Source organism: Ctenopharyngodon idella, chromosome 14 (assembly GCF_019924925.1).
Source record: "Ctenopharyngodon idella isolate HZGC_01 chromosome 14, HZGC01, whole genome shotgun sequence".
Classification (NCBI taxonomy): Eukaryota; Metazoa; Chordata; class Actinopteri; order Cypriniformes; family Xenocyprididae; genus Ctenopharyngodon; species Ctenopharyngodon idella.
In genome coordinates this window covers 2,253,538-2,272,012 of record NC_067233.1, presented here as the reverse complement: position 1 = coordinate 2,272,012, position 18,475 = coordinate 2,253,538, and the positions used below count along the sequence as shown (strand labels likewise).

At 36.5% G+C, this 18,475-nt stretch overlaps 1 protein-coding gene across 1 annotated transcript in view; it reads right to left on the bottom strand.

Moving 5' to 3' along the window:
• Positions 1 to 18,475, bottom strand: part of gfra4b (GDNF family receptor alpha 4b) — a 70,425-nt gene that overhangs the window by 5,264 nt on the left and 46,686 nt on the right. Inside the window, exons 2-6 of the mRNA XM_051860447.1 lie at positions 11,302 to 11,577; positions 10,118 to 10,198; positions 3,327 to 3,672; positions 2,000 to 2,109; positions 613 to 747 (exon numbers count right to left, since the gene is read on the bottom strand). Coding sequence (XP_051716407.1) covers positions 613 to 747; positions 2,000 to 2,109; positions 3,327 to 3,672; positions 10,118 to 10,198; positions 11,302 to 11,577 — 948 coding nt within the window. The remainder of the gene's footprint in view (positions 1 to 612; positions 748 to 1,999; positions 2,110 to 3,326; positions 3,673 to 10,117; positions 10,199 to 11,301; positions 11,578 to 18,475) is intronic.

Here is an 18,475-nt window from a genome sequence, read left to right as displayed (position 1 = left end):
GCTTTTCAAAAATGTCCTGGTTCTGCTTAAATGGAGAATCAGGACGCAAGTGATGAGAGACCGATGAGGGGGTTTCTGAAATGTTCTGTCGTTTGAGAGAGGCAGGCTGACTGTTTTTTGTGCAGTGGGTCTGAACACTAGGTTGATGTGACATACAGTATAACGGAGAACGTTTGACTAATGGAGCAGTGAATAGCAAGAGGAGGCTTGATACTGTTCTGTGCTGTTGTGAAGGACATCCAACTTTAATATAAACTTCTACTTTAAAGAATTAAAAAGTTTATGGACAGCTAAAAGTAATTTAAATGCATTTCCCCTCCTCGTCAACTTCCGTGGCCTTCATTTAAAAATCTGCACGTGTTGTTTTAATGCATGCAGTGTTTAAAATTCATTTATGAATTTAAGGTTCAGAAACTTTTGACTATGATAAATCTGTTGCACCACAATAGGGTTTAAAACAGAGCATGTGATCCTGCCCTGACATTACAATGTTGACTAACAATAACCATATCTCCTGCCAGACTACACATGCAACATCCTTTCACATACAGTATCAGATGTTCATGATATGACGGCTGACATAAATGATTTACAGAAGCAGCGTTGACTCACTTAGACAGACGTTGTCTGTGAAATAGTTCAGGAACTCGGTGCACTGGTCTCTCAGATTCCCGCTGGCTGAACACGAGCACCAGGGAGACACGTTGGATGTGGAGTTGTCCACGTAGTTTGGGGTGATTGAGCTGCCTGCAGTACCAAAAGGCCAGTGTGAGCATGGTGACTTAGTTGATTTCCATTAACATGGTCAGTACACAAAATAGCATATATACTGTATATCCATTTCCATAAACATAATGATTTTTATACTGTACAAACTGTATTTTCCATCCCCTAACCCTACCCTCAATCACAGCCTTCACAGAAATATTTCTGCATTTTTTCAAAAAAACATTTCACATTTCAAAAAAAAAAAAAAAAAAAAACATTTAGTATGATTTATTAGCTGTTGTGTTTTTGTTTGATGTATATATATATATATATATATATGTGTGTGTGTGTGTGTGTCTGTCTGTCTGAAAAATCAGCACATACAGTATATATATCAAATAATATTTTATATATTATATATATAAAATTATTATATTTATTGATTTTTACATATATACATAGTGTGTGTGTGTGTGTGTGTGTGTGTGTGTACATACAAATATGTATTTCATTTATATAAATTTTATAATTATTATTATATATATTGATGTTTTCATAAATATATATATATATATGAATGAAAAAATCAATACATACAGTGTATATATATATATATATATATATATATATATATATAGGTATTGTGTTGTTATTATTATTATTATATCATTTATGTAATATTATTTTTATACTATAAATAATTATATTATTTATATATATAATTATTATATATATAGATTTTTTCATGTGCGCGCGTGTGTGTGTGTGTGTGTGTGTGTGTGTGTGTGTGTGTGTGAAAAAATCAATACAGTTTATATATAAAATAATATGTATTATACATATATATATATTAATAGGTATTTATTTCTAAATCAAATTTCCTGTCAAAAGTATGTTTGTCGAATAAAACATTTCTGTTTGAAAAAGAGATTTATTTCAAGCAGATTCTGTTTGCTCAATATATATCAAATGATTGTGAAGCAGAACTAAACAAACAAAAAAGGTTTTATGTAACAAAAAGCCTCATAAAAAATATTGCTTTCAGTATGTTTTATTGGGAAGTGAAATCAATCTCTCCATGACTTTGAAAGTGCCTGGTTTTATAGTCTCTCATCACACAGACACACAGGTGTTTCTCTGATCTAGGGAAAAACAAAGGTATAACTCTCTAAATGAATTATATCAGCCTTGCTTCTGTTTTAATGGACATGAGAAAGAAACCACTATTATGAACATCCTTTACCATACCGGTTTGCAGAACAATTATCTAAAGCATGTTTAATCTACTTACCTATCAGTCCAGTGTAAGCAATAAGACATGCTGCGTAGTTTCCCTGCTTGCAGCCGGTGGCAGACTGCTCTTCTGGCTGGCAGTCGTACTGAAACTGGGCCAAACGAGACCTGAAGAACAAGCACAACTGTTATATGTATGGACAGCAGCCAAGTAGACAGAAGCGTCCTAATAAGTGTGTCATCCATACTGACATGAAGACAATCACCAACATGGTCTCAACTGGTTTCACTTCACTTAACATTTTAGATTTAACTGGCATCCCAAAACAGTACCAAAATTGTTTCACATACACAAATAAAAACAATTTGGGCATTATTATCCCTCACTTTTAGACTTTATATTTTGATTGTTAGATGATCCACACCTTTTCTCCATGACGCTGCCAGAAAAGACCTGCAACCAGCCAGTCGGTTTAAATGCCAACATCATGACTTTGATAAACAGTCATCATCATAATCATACCGTGCTGCTTCTCTTGACATCATTCAGTTAGTCAGTTAATCAGTTATTGGAAGAAAAAAATGAAAAAGCTATCTCACAGCCAAATATTATTTTCAAAGCTGAACTGTTTAGATCCTGTCTTTAATACCAATTAATCATCAACAGATGGTTTTCATTCTGTTATTTATAGTGCTAGATGCAGAACCTGATTTCATCAAGTGCAACATGTTCCTGGAACAACATCTTTGTTGATCCTGGAACAACATTCCAAACAACCAATCAGATTTGAGGGACAAGTTTACCGTTTACGTCAAGTTTAGGCTTACAACCAGGGTAGGGTGCTTCTACATCAGCTATTCTCCCATAATTTCCCTCTGATTTTAGGGATAACTTATGAATAGGGTTAGCTTTAGGGGTAGGGATATGGTTAGGATTAAATTTTCGGACAGTAATGTTGTTCTGGGATCAACAAAATATTCGTCTAACTCAGGACGTGCACTGATGTATACAATCTGAGGAGCTAGAATAATATGTCTTAATATGCCAGTAAAGTCTTGATGAAGGGCCTGAATCTGACTTCTTCTACGCTGCAATGCTCAATGTTTAATGCACAATCATGGGGTTTTATCTGGCACAGTTTTACCAGCCTGATTTCTAAAACATTTCAGGGTCTCATAGCTTTAATTTGTCTGTCCAATGCCCATTCATACAGACACGGATTACGAGGAATGTGAAGAAAAGCTCTTTTCTTATCAGCAGTAATACGTGAGTACTCTCTTTTCTCTAAACAGCTATAGAAATCCAAGGCTTTCTTTAGTGCATGCAAGGTGAGTTTTTTAATGGCTGTCCAAACCCACAGAGAGGAGAGGCCTCCGAAACTGACCTGCAAACATAGTCGGCCTTACAGATTCTCATCTGGGAGAGGCAGCTGGGTTTCTCTTCTCCCTCGTAGGAGCAGCTGGGCACGATGGTCTGTCGCCGTCTCTCCGAACAGGCCATGTCGCTGCAAGGGCAGAAGAGCAGTTCGTGGGTGTACTCCGGAGGCACCCGGTCGAAGAACCGCCGCAAGGCCTTGTTGCACCTCGATTGGTTACACAAACCCGACTTGGTGGATGGCTTGATGCATGTTGACACATACTCTGTCCGCAGTTTCTGACACACATCGTCGATGTTGCAAGCTTTGGCCGCATCCAGGCAGCGGTTCACTGTTGACATACCGACCTCTGAATCTGTGGAGGATTAAAAAGTTTCTCAGATCCAATCTTTAGAACATTCTGCTCTGTTTGTGTAGCCAATATCTAGTTAGTCTCAACCTCATTGGATTAACCAAAATTGGTTTTCTGTACAGCCAGTCAAGGAGAATAAATAGTCTTTGCCAGATTTTTATCACTGTGCTATGATTAATTTCATATAGACTTGCTCCTAAGCACTACATAAAACAAAATTAACTTGGGTTGGCTGTTTTATGTGTCAGTCAGAGAGTCTCAACCTGTCTAAATTGGCGGTTCTTAGCCAGAATAGGCTGCGATGTGGACCAGACTTTATGCCGTCAAAGGTTCAAAAGTCTGAAGTCAAAGGTAGTGTTATAGTTAGGGCCATAGCTAGGGTATCCGGGGATAGGTTGTAGCTGTGGGCCCTCCTTAATTGAAATTGTGTTCTGGTAGGGGAGGATGAACCCCCTTGGTTGAAATCGCATTCTAGTTATGTTGGGGAAATCACTGGGGAGCCCCAGAAAGCTGAATCATCACCCTTCTAGCGATGGCCCTGGTTGTAGGCGAGACCAGAGTCCAGGCCGAGACCTGAGTATGTTGAGTCACCTGAACCTAGACCAGAAGAGGGTCAAGTCCAAGGCAAGACAGAGACCTGAAGAGGGTCTGAATGATTCAGACCGTGTAATTATGGAATTGGTCTCAAATCTGAATCAAGACTAAAGGCCCGTTCATAACCATAAAGCTAACTATAACGATAACTATATTTCCATCCACACCAATGAACGATAACGGTCATTTTTTTATAAGCTCACGCGCTGCGGTTTCAAAACGTGCACAACGTGTTTTTGCTGTTCTTGTTGCATTTACACGCTTTAACCAGCAGATGTCCTCAGCATGCTATGTTTCGAGTGAATAGCTAGTGTAATCGAGCTAATCTAATTGAACAAAGTCAAAAAAGTGGAATAAAAACAACACCTAGTCTTTTTCACTCCAACTTCAAAGGAAGCAAGACAATGTTGTCGAAACTAGCGCTGGATACCTGAGGTAATTTTATTTTACACTGTTTGCTAGCCTGATCTCATCGTTAATACTTCTCACCATTTATACTGAGGGTATGACCGATTGGTTTTCCATATATCCATTTTTTTTGAAGTATCCTTGAAAAGACTTGTCAAACAGTTGTGGCTTTTTCTGAACTTCGGTGATTAACTTTTCCACAATGTCGTCTGCCATTTTAAATGCACGAGCCCTTAAATTAATGGATTCTGATTGGCTGTCAGTGTTTTATCGTTCAACAGCTGGAAAAAAAATCGTTCTGAAAGTGATCCCAAATATATTGTTTCTCTATATCGTTATCGTTGTAGTCGTGGTGTGGACTCTGCTATTCTTTTATATTTAGAACGATTTTTAGAACTATATCTTTATCGTTGTCTTTATAGTTATCGTTCTTGATGTGAACGGGCCTTAATTGCTTAGTCTGAGTTTGATTGCTCCCCCCACCTCCTGCTCCCAGTAGATTGTGTTCACACGGTATATTTGGGTCCAAACCACGGTGTGTTTCTAGGGCCTAATGGTTAGAGAATCAGACTTGTAAACCAAAGGTTGCAGGTTTGAGTCTTAGTCCCGGCGGGAAACGTAGGTGGTGGCAGCGCTCTCGTCCACTCTCATTACCCACAACTGAGGTGCCCTTGAGCAAGACCCCGGGCACCGCAACAAAAACGTCTGCCCACTGCTCCGGGTGTGTGTTCAATACTCGTTGTGTGTGTGGGTGTGCACTTGGATAGGTGAAATGCAGAGCACAAATTCAGAGTATGGGACACCATACTTGGCCACATGCCATGTCACTTTCACTTTCATCAAAGTGGCAGCTGTTTACCCCTGTTGCTGTAATGACAAAGCAGGAGAAGGCAAAAAGTTGCTTGCCTCACTTTGTTTGGTTTTTGCATGCTTGGTTTTGTTCCAAAAGCATCTGCACAGAACAGCACTAATATGGTGCAAATGTACTACAAAAGCACGGAGGAGTCTGTTTCTCCTGGAGACGAGCAGAAATAAGATTCTCTCTGCTTGCAGTGCGTCAGTCACGCTTGACAGGAACGTGAGCGAGAACACCCACAAACACACAGTTTTACCCAATCACATGTCATCAATAGCGGTTCACTTCTGCAATTTAGTATGATTGTGTTACATCAGCAGCTACCCGTACCAGAGTTCACATGAAGAACCACCTTTCTGAGGTGGACTCGGGAGTTTGGAAAACACTTTTCAACCGGGGTGTGCACCAAAAGTGCTAGTGTGAAAGCACTCAACGTCCAAATGCTCCCAAGTCCATGATAAGACCAAGGTCATGAAAATATTGTCTTGGAGATTAGTCCCATCTCATCCGGTCACAAGTATTACAACACAGGTCAAAGGTTTGGCTACATAATAGGTGTGTAATGGTACAAGTATTAGTCCCGAACCGTCACGGTCAGACGAGGAATACAGTCAGTTAAAGGCGATCCACACTCCAATCCAGAAGGGGGCATGCACGGTAATGCAACGCTGTTTGCTAACTGCCACAACAGAAAAAAGAGCAGAAGAAGAGATGATCCAGAACAGCTTACGATGGCACAGAAGAGCTTGCTAGTAGCCTATACGCTGAGTTTCGATTAATTTTTGTGACGTGCTCCACAAACTTCACAGAAAGGAAACCGGGATGGCGGAAAGCATATTCTGTATGTTTTCTTATTTTACAAAAGCACAATGTTTTGTTTTTATTTTGAGTGTACGTAAACCCTTTACAGTTTCGACTGACGTCTTGCTCTTATCTGTATGACCATAAATGACGCAGTATTTTAAGTTGTTTCCGCTGTTATAATGAGACAAAATCACTTGGCATTGTCTTGATTTGTGTCATGGAAGTCTCACCACTACAGTCCAGTGATGGTGAGATTTCCACGAAACAAATTTTTCTCCTTCTCGCTCATCCTTCTGTGATTTCTTGAAAAAGCGTACTATTGAATTGTGTGCATCCGCCATTGTCACCGCATGTTAATGAACTCTCACTCGCAAAGAAAACTAATCTCTGCACAAGATTTATTTTTCATCATTCTATTTATTTTGTACTTTTTTAACACACAGATGCTTTTCAGTTTTGTAGCTGATTGCGACCAAATACCTTTTGTTTTTTAACAGCCCTACAAAAAAGTTAGTGCTTAATACACTAAAGGAGACTGTACTGTACTACCTCTAAAGGCTGCTAGGTGGAACAAACTGTAACTGTCTGTTCAAAATTAAATGAAAAGAAACCTAGCACTGGGAAGTTATCGAACCGTGACCCCAAAACTGAAGTACGTACCGAACCGTGACTTCTGTGTACCATTACACTCCTACATAATATTCAGTATATCTACATATGTTGCCATAATACTGAATTAATTGTCAGGACGAAGGAAATACGACAAGAGGAAGAAAAGGAGATATAACCTGCATTTTACGCTCATGTCCGTCGCGACATTTTGACTCATGAGGTGTATCAGACAGCATAAGCATCACTATAGAGTAGAGATGAGCAGCCATTTTCAATTCACATGGTGTTGTGGGACTGACAATGGAGAGGAGCAAATGGTGAAAGCGTCAAAAAAAGTCAGAAACTTTGTATTTAAATGAGAAGTGAAAAATATGGGCCGACAGCCAATCTCTTTGAGGCTTTTTGCTGTTCAGCCTACAAACACCTAAATGGATTTGAGTCGGACACATCAAAACATCAGACTTCAATGTTTTTTGCAGCACCTTTTGTTCTTTTCAAGACCAATTTTGGCAGTCTTCTGTTGCTATTTGGTTTTATGGAGATTTAAAAGTTCTTGATGTTGCATTAGGTTCATTAGATCAGTGTTTTTTGGGTCTTTTTGTTTTTTATATTTCTACTTCTATGTTACTTTTTTTTTTCAGTTTTAGTTTTAGTAACACTGCCTAGGCTGTAAAACTACAACAGAACTTACTTTTTAGTTTACTTAACAGCATTTTTGGCATTTTAACATTTTTAAAGTAATATTTTGAGAATAAAGCTGTAACATTGCGAGAATTACGTTTTGAGAATAAAATGTTTCAAAAAGAGTCGAAATTATGAGAATAAAGATGTAGTATTAAAAATGACTTATAATGCTAAGACTTTCTCCTCAAAATCTTACTCTTTTAATCTCTTAATAATGATAAGGCTTCATCTGTAAAACTTTTTTTTTTGTTTAACAAAGTGCTAAAACATCTGCTTTGGTTGTAACTGAAAACTTTATTTTTAAGATTGTAGGGTTACTAGATGTTCTGTGACTATCACATGTGGGATGAATTCATTCATGAATTCAATGCAGGGGTAATGTAGAAGTTCAGACAACTCCGACTACTCTGATGCACAACTCATTACGACCAAAGGAAATGCCTCTTGATGTGAAAGGAGATGGAACAAATTAAAAGCAATGCTGCGGAAACATCTTTCCACGAAATAATTTTAGCATTCTGATCAACATCATCAAACAGAATGGTCTGGATCATGATGTTAATGCCAAAGCACAGTAAACAACTACGGCTAAGGTCAGTAAAACCTGAGGAAATGAAAATAAGCAGCTCAGTCAGGCTCTCGAAACCTCTCTCTATTTCATTGCGATTAATAATCACAGAAGAGCGAAGAATGTCTGTCTACATCATTCACATAGCAGCTTTGTTGATTCTTACAGAGATGATGAAAAATCCAGTCCAGACACAAAGCTTCAATAAACAAACTGAGACTCGATGACTAATTTCCATAGGACAGCTGAACAAAAACACGGGTATAACTAAAGATGACAGTGAAAAGTTTCAGAGCAGCGCTAATACAGAACGACTGAGACTCCCACGCCGGAGACACATTTGCACTGCTAATACACATGCTATTAAGATGTTCTGGACACCGTGACATTTGAAGTGAAGATTATTGTACTAGGGTCCCGGTGTGTTAGTGTGTGTGCCTTTTGTTAAATAAGTCTATTTCTAAGCCCTGAACTCCATTCTAGTCAGTCACAATACAAAGAGGCTTAGTACAAAGAAGACACATACAGTACATTGAAATGAAATGTTTGAAATATTCATGATTACATGACTGCAATAAGTTTTTCTTCCCTCACATGTACGTCAAGTTGTTACAAATGCTGTTTCTTTTACTTTCTTTTTCACAAACGCTCATTCTTTTTTCATTAAAGAGCATTTTCATATTTGTATGGAAGATTGTTTCCGCCACTGAATAAAAAAGGTAATTGCAACTTTTTATCTCACAATTATTACTTTTTTCCTAAGAATTGCTTGATATAAACTCGCAATTGTGAGCTATAAAGTCAGAATTGAGTCAGTCTTTTTTTCCTCAGAATTGGACTTTATAACTCGCAATTGTGAGTTTATATCTCACAACTGCGAGAAAAAAGTCAGAATTGTGAGTTCATATTTCGCAATTCTGACTTTATAACTCGCAATTGCGACTATATCACACAAATCGTTTATATCACGCAATTCTGAGAAAAAAAGTAAAAATTGTGAGATATAAATTCACAACTGCGAGAAAAAGTCTGACTTTATAACTCACAATTGCGACTATATCACGCAATTCGTTTATATCACGCAATTCTGAGAAAAAAAGTACAAATTGTGAGATATAAATTTGCAATTTCGAGAAAAAAATCAGAATTGTACGTTTATATTTCGCAATTCTGACTTTATAACTCGCAATTGCAACTTTATATCACACAATTCGTTTATATCACGCAATTCTGAGAAAAAAGTAAAAATTGTGAGATATAAATTCACAATTGCGAGAAAAAAGTCAGAATTGTAAGTTTATATTTCGTAATTCTGACTTTATAACTTGCAACTGCGACTTTATATCACGCAATTCTGAGAAAAAAGTAAAAATTGTGAGATATAAACTCGCAATTGCGAGAAAAAAGTCAGAATTGTTTATATTTCACAATTCTGACTTTATAACTTGCAATTGCGACTATATATCACACAATTCGTTTATATCTCACAATTCTGAGGAAAAAAGTCAGAATTGCAAAATAAAAACTCGCAACTGCGAGAAAAAAGTCAGAATTGTTTATATTTCACAATTCTGACTTTATAACTCACAAATGCGACTATATCATGCAATTCTGAGAAAAAAAGTCAAAATTGTGAGGTATAAACTCACAATTCTGACTTTTCCTCGCAATTGTGAGTTTATACCTCACAATTTTGACTTTATATCATGCAATTCTGACTTTATAACACGCAATTGCAGGTTTATATAATGTAATTCTGAGAAATAAATTCAGAATTGTGAGAAAAAAGTCTCAATTATCTTACTTATTTTTAATTCAGTGGCGGAAACAAGCTTCCATATATTTGAGTGTATCTTTGTTATATAAATTTAGCATTACCAGGTTGTACAGTAGGTTGCCATATTGTATTAAACAGATCTTACCTGCGGTGATGGAGGCCAGACGGACAAAGTCATAGCCTTTCTGCACTGCTTCATATGGATAGTTCTCTACCAGGTTAAGCCCTGCAAGAACAAACATCTTGTTTCAGAAATGAAATAGTATATGAAATGTTTTACACACAACAATATATTTTATGGGACCATGTGGAGTCCAGCAATACTGTTAGTGTACGTGTTTTTCACCATTTTTTACAATGTCCTAACCAGGTGTGACATGATGGCAGATGTTGTTAGAACTATCCCACAATTCAACACTACACCAATCAAAAGTAGCTGTGTATTCTGACAAGACTAAAACTTTCTATAACAAATATGTAAACTTGAAATACTTCATTATATCACAGTAGATGTTTTGTCAGTGCCTGATTTTTAAAGGGCTCTTGAAAGTGTGAAATAGGCTTATATTTTTACCTTCTACATACCAGTGAGATTTAACTGTGGGCTAGACGAGGCAAGAAATGCATCAAGAAACCAAGCAACCAAAAAAATGTCCTGTTACGTTTGGTTAGAACATCAACTTTGATTAAATTTTTAAGAGATTTTATCGCTTGACGCTTTATTGTGCTGCGCCTGGCTAGGACATTGTGTTTCATGTACATTTTCCATCCTGTCGTTGACAGCTTTAAGAAATTCAACATGTAAATGACGGGATTTTTGACTGGATAACAGCTGCATACCAGTGCAGTTCACACTTCATCAGGGCAGGTCACGTTACTCGATGCTGAATATGTGTTGATATGCAGTCATATGTTATTTTGTTCATGCTTATGATGTCTTTACCACGACAGTTATACAAAAGTTTGGAAACATTACTATTTTTAATGTTTTTGAAAGAAGTTTCTTATGCTTATCAAGCCTGCATCTATTTGATCAAAAAACAGTAATATTGTGTAATATTATTACAATTTAAAATAATGGTTTTCTATTTTAATATACTTTAAAATATAATTTATTTCTGTGATCAAAGCTGATCGCCATTACTCCAATCAGTGTTATATGATCCTTCAGAAATCATTCTAATATTCTGATTTATTATCAATGCTTTTAAAACAAGTAAACAAAGTAAACCTTACCATGTATTTATATACATATATACAAATTGAAACTGAATTAGTGACTTTCTCAAGGGTGGCCTCAAGACAATTAGATATTGTTGTGTTACTCGCCATGCATTCCAGATTGGTGTAGACTCCAATATATGCTGAGACAGTTTTTCTCTTTCTTCATGCCTCGTCTGCACTGGCAGCCATGCAGAGGGCTGGACAACAGGGCGGAGACGGCGTTTGCACACTGACTGCGGGCACCGGGGCCGAGTTTCATGCTGCCGTTACCGGCAACGCACTGGCGAAGGGTCCGAAGGCGCGGGCTGCAGGTCTCGTCACTGGAACAGGTGTCTCCTGCTATAAGACAGTCTCTCCCCGCAGAAAGCAGTCCCTGCAAAGCTAAAGGGCATGAGAAATTTACCATCAGTGTTTTGCCAGATCTGGATGTACTTTACTGATATCATTAGGAGAGCAAACAACCAACATTGGAATATCTATCTTCTCAAGTTTAAGTGGCTGGTATAGTAAGTGGTTCTGCAGCATCAGAAACAGTGGCCACCAGACAAAAACATCTCCATTTCCACACAATACGCCAATCAAATAACCATAAGGTTTCACAGGCTACCCTCAAACACATGCACTTCATTAGATACAGTCACATCCCATCTGCTGTTCAGATGTAATTATTCATTTTTACTAACTACAGCCTGCTGATCCAAGTCTTGTACTCTGTCTGTTTATGCTTTTGTTTACTACTACTGTAAACCCTACTGAATTCTGTATATCAACACTCTAAAACGTAATAACCCAGCGTTTGGGTAGTTTTTGTGTTACCCAGATCCTTGGTCAGATGTAATAACCCAGGGGTTATTTGTTGCGGGCTTCTTCTTCAGGAGAGAGCAGTGCAGCTCCGTCAAATTGGTGCATGTCTTTGGTAAAATACAGGTTTGTGTACGTTTTATTTTATCAAAAAAATCATTATTGTCCTGTATATCATTTAATTTTATGCAAAGCAACATACAGGGGCGCGATGTGAGTCGCCTAAACGAGTGTCGCGTTGGTCTTTTCGCGCGATGGAAATGCCTGATGCCTTGCATAACATTTTATGATTTTATTCAAAAAGATACAGAATATAAATACTTAGGATGTTAAATATGTTCTCAGAATTGTACACTGATTATTTATGGACAGGTTATGGAGTCAGTCACAGCATTTTTTCAGGCTACGAGTGAAACGCAGGCGGCAGAAACGGCGGTAAAACATCAGTTCCCCCGCCGAACGCGAGTCATCTCCGGCACGAGATCCAGCGCCGTTACGGTGGAAACAGGACAACAGAGACTGGTCGATTACACTCGAATTACTTCTAAATGTTTAATTTTTACTTCTAATATTTGTTAAACAAGCTTAAATGTAGGCAATATGTATTAAAAACTATATAAAATATGATCGAAAATATAGGAATTATCATGCAAACCAGTAGTTGTGTGGAGTATTTAAAAAAGTTTATAGGATTTAAGTTAATCTGTAAACATTAATTCATGTATGAAGTAAAAAAAAAAAAAAGCTAATATTATAGTAAAAATTAATTGACCCATTATGCTGGGTAAAATTAACCCAACATGTGTTCTGTCCTATATTTACCAGCGCTTGGGTTGAAAACAACCCAAATTTGGCCGATACATTAAAATCGATAAATAATGGATTATTTCCTTCAGCTGAGACACTTCAGATGCGCATGATGGTTTTGAATTGCTTGAAATATGATTGAAATCACTTCAAAAAGTACAACATGAGCAGCGCAAGTCTATCATATATCCTACATAAAATTATAATGAGAAGAACAGTATAATTGTGTGCTTGGGACTTTAATGGTGAGACTTTTGTTTTATAACCAGGCGCTCAAATATTATATAAAAATTTTGATTTAGATTTATCAGTCAATATATCGGTTATCGGCTTTCAAATATAAAGAATTATCGGTTATAGCCAAAATGTTCATATCAGTGCATCCCTATAAAAAGAACTCAATGAGAGGCGGCTTTATGTGGGCGTGAGCACAAAATCTGCGGGAATGAGTACAATTTGCCTGTAAAGTTTGGAAAATGTCTGACAAACATGTGATTGTAATATTTTGGAGGATAAATATTCAAAATCTTTTAGGAACGCATGGAAGATATTTTAGCCAATCTCCGACATCATATTTTGCATGAGCAAACACATTTTCTTTTATTCTATACATCATACATTAATTGGGAAAATCAAAATGACTCAAATGATGATTTGAGGTTAGTAACACGATAAGCTTCTAATCCTGGAGATGTCACTTGGCATTGCTTAGAGAGTCAGAATGAATGCATTTACATAAAATAAAAGATGTGACACATTTCCTGAAATGACGGATACATAAAATACACTACAGGTTGCAACACCATCTGTTAATCCGCTGATTAAATTGCATGAGAAAAGTGCTCTGAACTAAATTCAAACAAAATGAGAAAATACATTATTTCAACATCTAAAAGATTTATGCATGTGCTCGAGTTTTGAACTAATGACAACGTCAAATAAGAGGTAAAATTGCAACCACATTTTTGGACCGGAAAGCAAAATTAACAGCTGTTGAAAGCATCATTGCATGACTTTGACATGGCTTTTCATCCATCGGTGTGCTTGTCGGTGATAGCCTGATGTTTTTTGGGAATAGCAGAACCTGTGGGCTGATATTTTGTACCCAAAACACTCAAAGGCTCTCTGACAGATGCAACCATATGCAGAGAGTTTTGTGGAGGCAGGGAAGGCGATGTATCATGACTACAGACATGAGAATAAATCAACATGACAGCGGGCAAAATGAGACTTTCTATATCTTATTGGAGCATTGTTCAACATTAGTGCCTGAGCTGGATTAGGGAGGGAATAGTCTGATAAAAAACCAGCCGAGCCACAGTTTGATCAAACCAAACACAACCAGACAATTCATTATGTCAATTAAACAATCCCGTTCTCTGCTTCCACCAGGCTAGGACGCATGTTAATGAGGGACTCTACTTTCTTAACTTTAGCTCCTGATGCATGTGTAATTTATTCCTTTTCTTTGTTTATTTGAGGTTTACGTTAACGACTGGAAATTGTGGCCATGAGGGAGACGTGTTTGAACTAATTCATATGGGAGTGACGTAAACAGCTGAAGAACTGGCCCTTGAGACTGGCTTCTGTAACGTGTGATGATCATTTCTGCTCTAATGACTAGAACTGCACGACGTGATGAATGTCATATTTTTTCCTCATTACACAAAATCTGACACTCATTAACACCAAGATTAGTATCTATAGTTACACAGTGAGTGTAGAGGGCTGTATAATTGTTTACGGTTCTTCTTCAAATGACGCAGTTTGTTTGAGATCCTCTGTAAAATCCACATTTTAGTTCACTATATAGTTGGCTGTTAAAATAAATGCTATAACAATACAACAATGTAAACCACACAGAGTCATATTTGTCTTATTCTGATTATGTATGCATCATATTCATATTCTAAACTGATGAGCATTAGAATAAAAGTGCTTAATTAAGACTGTTATTACTGGGTTTTGTAACAGTGTTATTTTTGTTTTTGTTTTGTTTTATTATACACTCTAAAAATGCTGGGTTAAAAACAACCCAAGTTGGGTTGAAAATGGACAAACCCAGCGGTTGGGTTAAATGTTTGCACAACGTGCTGGGTAGTTTTATTTAACCCAACTATTGTTTAAAAATTACTATATGGCTGACTTAAAATGAACCCAAAGTATGTTGGAAATTAACATTTATTAATATGTTTAATAAATTAACATTCATTAATACATTTCATGAATAATAATTAAACCATAGACATTTATTAAATTGCTTATTCACCTTTTGATGTAAATATAATATATTAAATATAGAAAAATAGTATTATATATATTTATATATATTACTATATTTATTATATATAATATTATATATGTTAAATTATATATATATATATTATTTATAACATTTTATTATTTTTAGTTTTCATTAATTTATTTTTATTTCTGTTTTAGTTTAGATTTAGATTTTTTTTTTTTTTAATTATTTTAGTGCTTCAACAAACTTATTTCAGTTCATTGCCAAGAGACCATTTTCTATTTTTCAATTTTTCATTTAGTTTTAACTTGTCAACTAATATTTATATTTTATTTTATTTCAGCTTTAATTCAATTAGCAGAAGGGCTTTAAGAGTTTTAGTTTCAGTTAACAATAATAACCCTGATTTTTATTTAAAAAATTTAATATTTTTGGAGCAAGGAAGAGATTAAATTAACTATTATTTTAGCACAAATAAGTAAAGAAAACAATTATAAAAATAGTAAAAACATTAATGCAAGTAACATAAATTCTGTAATAAGAAGCTTTAAATTAAAAATAAATAAAAAACAGTAAAACTTAACACAAAATTAACAATTCATGTTCCCTATAACTATAAACCACAAATTTAGTAAGAAAGAATTTCCTACCATCACAGCAATACAAGCATGAATTATTGCATGTTAAAAACCAAATGCAAACGATGTTTTAGCAAATTGTGCAGTCAGCACAGCTTAATTTGGGAGCTTTTCTCAGAAAATATTGATATATGCGATAGATTTTGCATACAATTTTTTTTTAATTAAGTCGATTTGTGAATATGAAACTAAAATCACACGCTAAATGTGCCTGTGCAACAGTGTGCATGTGTTCTTCCGCACAATATGCACAAAGATACATAACATGACAAAGAGAAAGAATTGAAATAAAAATTCTCCCACTTGAATTAGTAATAGTAGCAGTTCAGTCTCACTCTTACAGTTCCAACACATTTTTGTGCAGAAGAATGAATATAAGTGATAAACAGGATCCGCACATTTCTAATTTTAAACACCTTTATCACAACTGCTGGCAACACAACTTAACTCATCCTGAACCTGAAACCCTATGTGTTCAAATAAAGAAATAAAATATAAAATTTCAACAAAGATGTTTTCTGAAGAAACTATTATGTTGTGTGTATTATGGAATAAAGGCTGTGTTTCACTCAATATTTGTCCTTCACACTCTTGCAGTCCTGCAGGCCACGCAGTATTTCCAATATTTTCTCTGTCTGCCGGGTTCCAGTGAATGCCTATTCATGCAATCTCTTTTCAGATGCTCAGTTGGAAAGGCGTTTTGCTTCGGTAGGCGAGTGGAGAGAGATGTGTGAAGGTGAAAATGTCTCGTTAGCTGCCAAGTCGCAATAATCTAATAATATGCGTTAGCTAACGTGACATTTTGTCTTGAAATAAATGTTGAATTCTTGAATTCTGACAGTATTGAACATTACTCAAGTTTGAATACATTCAAATGCGAATTGAGATTTGAGAGCTACGCCCAGAGGGCAAGATTTTCAGAATACCTCCATACCTAACAGTCAATAATTTTAACCGTTAAAACTTTGATGACATATTTAAAGTTTTTCCTGTGAAAAAAATCTTCATGCCTTAGAAAAGCTTGAATGTAATTCGACACCCTTGCTTCATTTAGTATACGCGGAACCATGAATATGCAAATTAGTTCCGCCTCCACTCACTCACACCACGGCGGGTCTTTAAATACAGATGCAGGTAATTCAGCCAATCAAAAACACCCATCACGTTCTACAGTCACTTCTCTTTTAGTTCATATTTGTCATTCACAGCACATCAAAGCTTACGGACTTTCAACCAGCAAATCATAGCTTTTTGCTTCTCTTTTTTTGTACACATGCACACACACACTAACAAACACACAATCTCTTTCAGGCGGCTGGTGCCCTGTCCATTGTGGAAAGTGAGAAGCAAAATTGCACAGCAGGAGTTCTATTGATCTAAAAATGATAACCTGTTGTTCGAAAGAGACACTTAAGTGCGCCTGTGATTGCAAAGATGAATGGTACAATTCTACAGTCTGTGTCCACCTCAATCCTGATGATTATTGTCTTAAATCCGCAAGGGCTCATTGACCAATATCTGATCCAATCCGACAAGTCTGATTTCACAGCACAAACTATTAATCCGATTCAAAGACTATAACATTCACTATTTTCACTTACTCGAATGACTTCTTTAAAGGTTACATGCGTAATTCAGGGATTCAGTCCATTAAAGGGGACCTATTTTGCAAAATTAACTTTTACTTGGTGTTTAAACGTAAATGTGTGTCGGCGGTGTAGGGTTATAATGATAAAAATCCACCTACTCCTCTTGTTTTAATCCCCATAAATCATAAGCAGCGTCTCAGAACAAGCCGTTTGCAGATTCTAGCGGTGACATCACAAATGCTTAGGCCCCGCCCATGACTGCTGACAGACTCTGCATCATTAGCATAGCTCCTCCCCTGAGCCATGTTTATCTCCTCGCCAGAGCATTTAACAGCAGTATGTATTCTTATTAAAGCTACTAAAGTTATTCAGTCAAGAACAGTGAGTGATTTTCTGTTTTTCTTTTGTTGTTTGATTCATATTAACAGCAGATACAGCAGTAGGTACTGTATATTACGCTGCTGTCACTTTAATACACAGATCTAATATACACATGTGATTTCTTTCCCTGCTGTTTACGTTCTCAGACATAACCGACTGTGTTTAAGTGAACTTTGTGTGTTTTTGACATAACCTTGTGTGTATTTGACAGTTTAAGTGCAATGAGACGTGTAAGAGAACTTAGTTTAATACTCACACGACACGTCGTATGACAGACAGCTTTCTGTGCGCGTGCTTCAGATGTGTGCACTCAGAAAACCATATATCAGAAGTTTAGACTGATATGGCTGTAAAACACATGCAGATAATAAACTTTCATGATGATGATGAACTGCAATGTCACGTGAGCGTGACCGCGATAGAGATGATAATCAAAAACAAACAGATGATTTCGTTTTTGGCAGAGTATCTGAGGCACGAGCTGTACAGGCTCCTCCCTCTTCTGGAAAAGGGGGCGGGGAGCAGCAGCTCATTTGCATTTAAAGACACATGCACAAAAACAGCATGTTTTTCCTTCCACTCATTTACAACATGGTATAATAAATGATCTGTGGGGTATTTTGAGCTGAAACTTCACAGACACATTCTGGGGACACCAGAGACTTATATTACATCTTGTAAAAAGGGGCATTATAGGTCCCCTTTAAGCTTTGTGGGCATTCATGAGGTTTCATATGGAAATCATCTTGCACCAATGTTTCCAGCAGGCAACAAAAACACAGCATGAGCAGTCATGATTCTTATAACCTAGTTCCTTT